Source organism: Buceros rhinoceros, unplaced genomic scaffold (genome assembly GCF_000710305.1).
Source record: "Buceros rhinoceros silvestris isolate BGI_N320 unplaced genomic scaffold, ASM71030v1 scaffold21142, whole genome shotgun sequence".
Classification (NCBI taxonomy): Eukaryota; Metazoa; Chordata; class Aves; order Bucerotiformes; family Bucerotidae; genus Buceros; species Buceros rhinoceros.
In genome coordinates this window covers 7,307-8,127 of record NW_010399721.1, presented here as the reverse complement: position 1 = coordinate 8,127, position 821 = coordinate 7,307, and the positions used below count along the sequence as shown (strand labels likewise).

Sequence of the window (821 nt, the reverse complement as noted above, 5' to 3'; positions counted from 1 at the left end):
GCATCTCCTTCCCAGGAGGATTAGGCCTGGGAATTGGTGCCCACCATGTGCACCCCGCAGTGACCAGCCAGGTCAAGGGGCTCTGTCCCCATATCAGGCTGCGGGGACGAGCTGGGGTGGGGGGTGCACAGCTCGGGGGGGCACACAGTGCTCACAGGCTCCCACGATGCTCTAACCTTGTGTTTTTCCTTTCTTTTGCGGACAGGCCATGAACTTGGTAAGTTGAGCTTGAGTTTGTGATGCCTTTTGTTCCCCATTTTGTTCCCAGTTACCTCCCTTCCTGTCACCGGGGGAGCGGGGACACTATCCAGACCCTGCAGCTTCTCCCGGGGCACATTTGCAAGCTTCGAGCGTTAACGTGGGTGCAGCCCTGATCCCTTGGCCAGGCTGTACAACCAGCTCCGAGCTTTGCGAAACCTGCCGGGCACACTCAGTCTGGGGGGGGCTCCGCACGGGGGCGGCGGGGACCGTATCCAGACCCTGCAGCTTCTCCCGGGGCACATTTGCAAGCTTCGAGCGTTAACGTGGGTGCAGCCCTGATCCCTTGGCCAGTCTGTACAACCAGCTCCGAGCTTTGCGAAACCTGCCGGGCACACTCAGTCTGGGGGGGTCTCAGTGTGCCCCTGTAACCCCCCATCTCTCTCCTGTCCCCCCAGGACCAGGTCTCGAAGGATAAGGCTCTGCAGAGCATGGCTTCCATGTCCTCCGCACAGATCGTGTCGGCCAGCGTCCTGCAGAACAAGCTCAGCCCCCCAACTCCTCTTCCTCAGGCCGTCTTCTCTGCTGCCCCCAGGGTGAGGACAGCCCCTGCCCTCTGGACA

The 821-nt window shown here is 61.4% G+C and overlaps 1 protein-coding gene across 1 annotated transcript in view; it reads left to right on the top strand.

The window, feature by feature from the left end:
* Positions 1-205: 205 nt before the first annotated feature.
* Positions 206-821, top strand: part of TEAD3 (TEA domain family member 3) — a gene marked incomplete at its 5' end in the record, with an annotated part of 3,438 nt that continues 2,822 nt past the window's right edge. Inside the window, 2 exons of the mRNA XM_010131607.1 lie at positions 206-217; positions 657-794. Coding sequence (XP_010129909.1) covers positions 206-217; positions 657-794 — 150 coding nt within the window. The remainder of the gene's footprint in view (positions 218-656; positions 795-821) is intronic.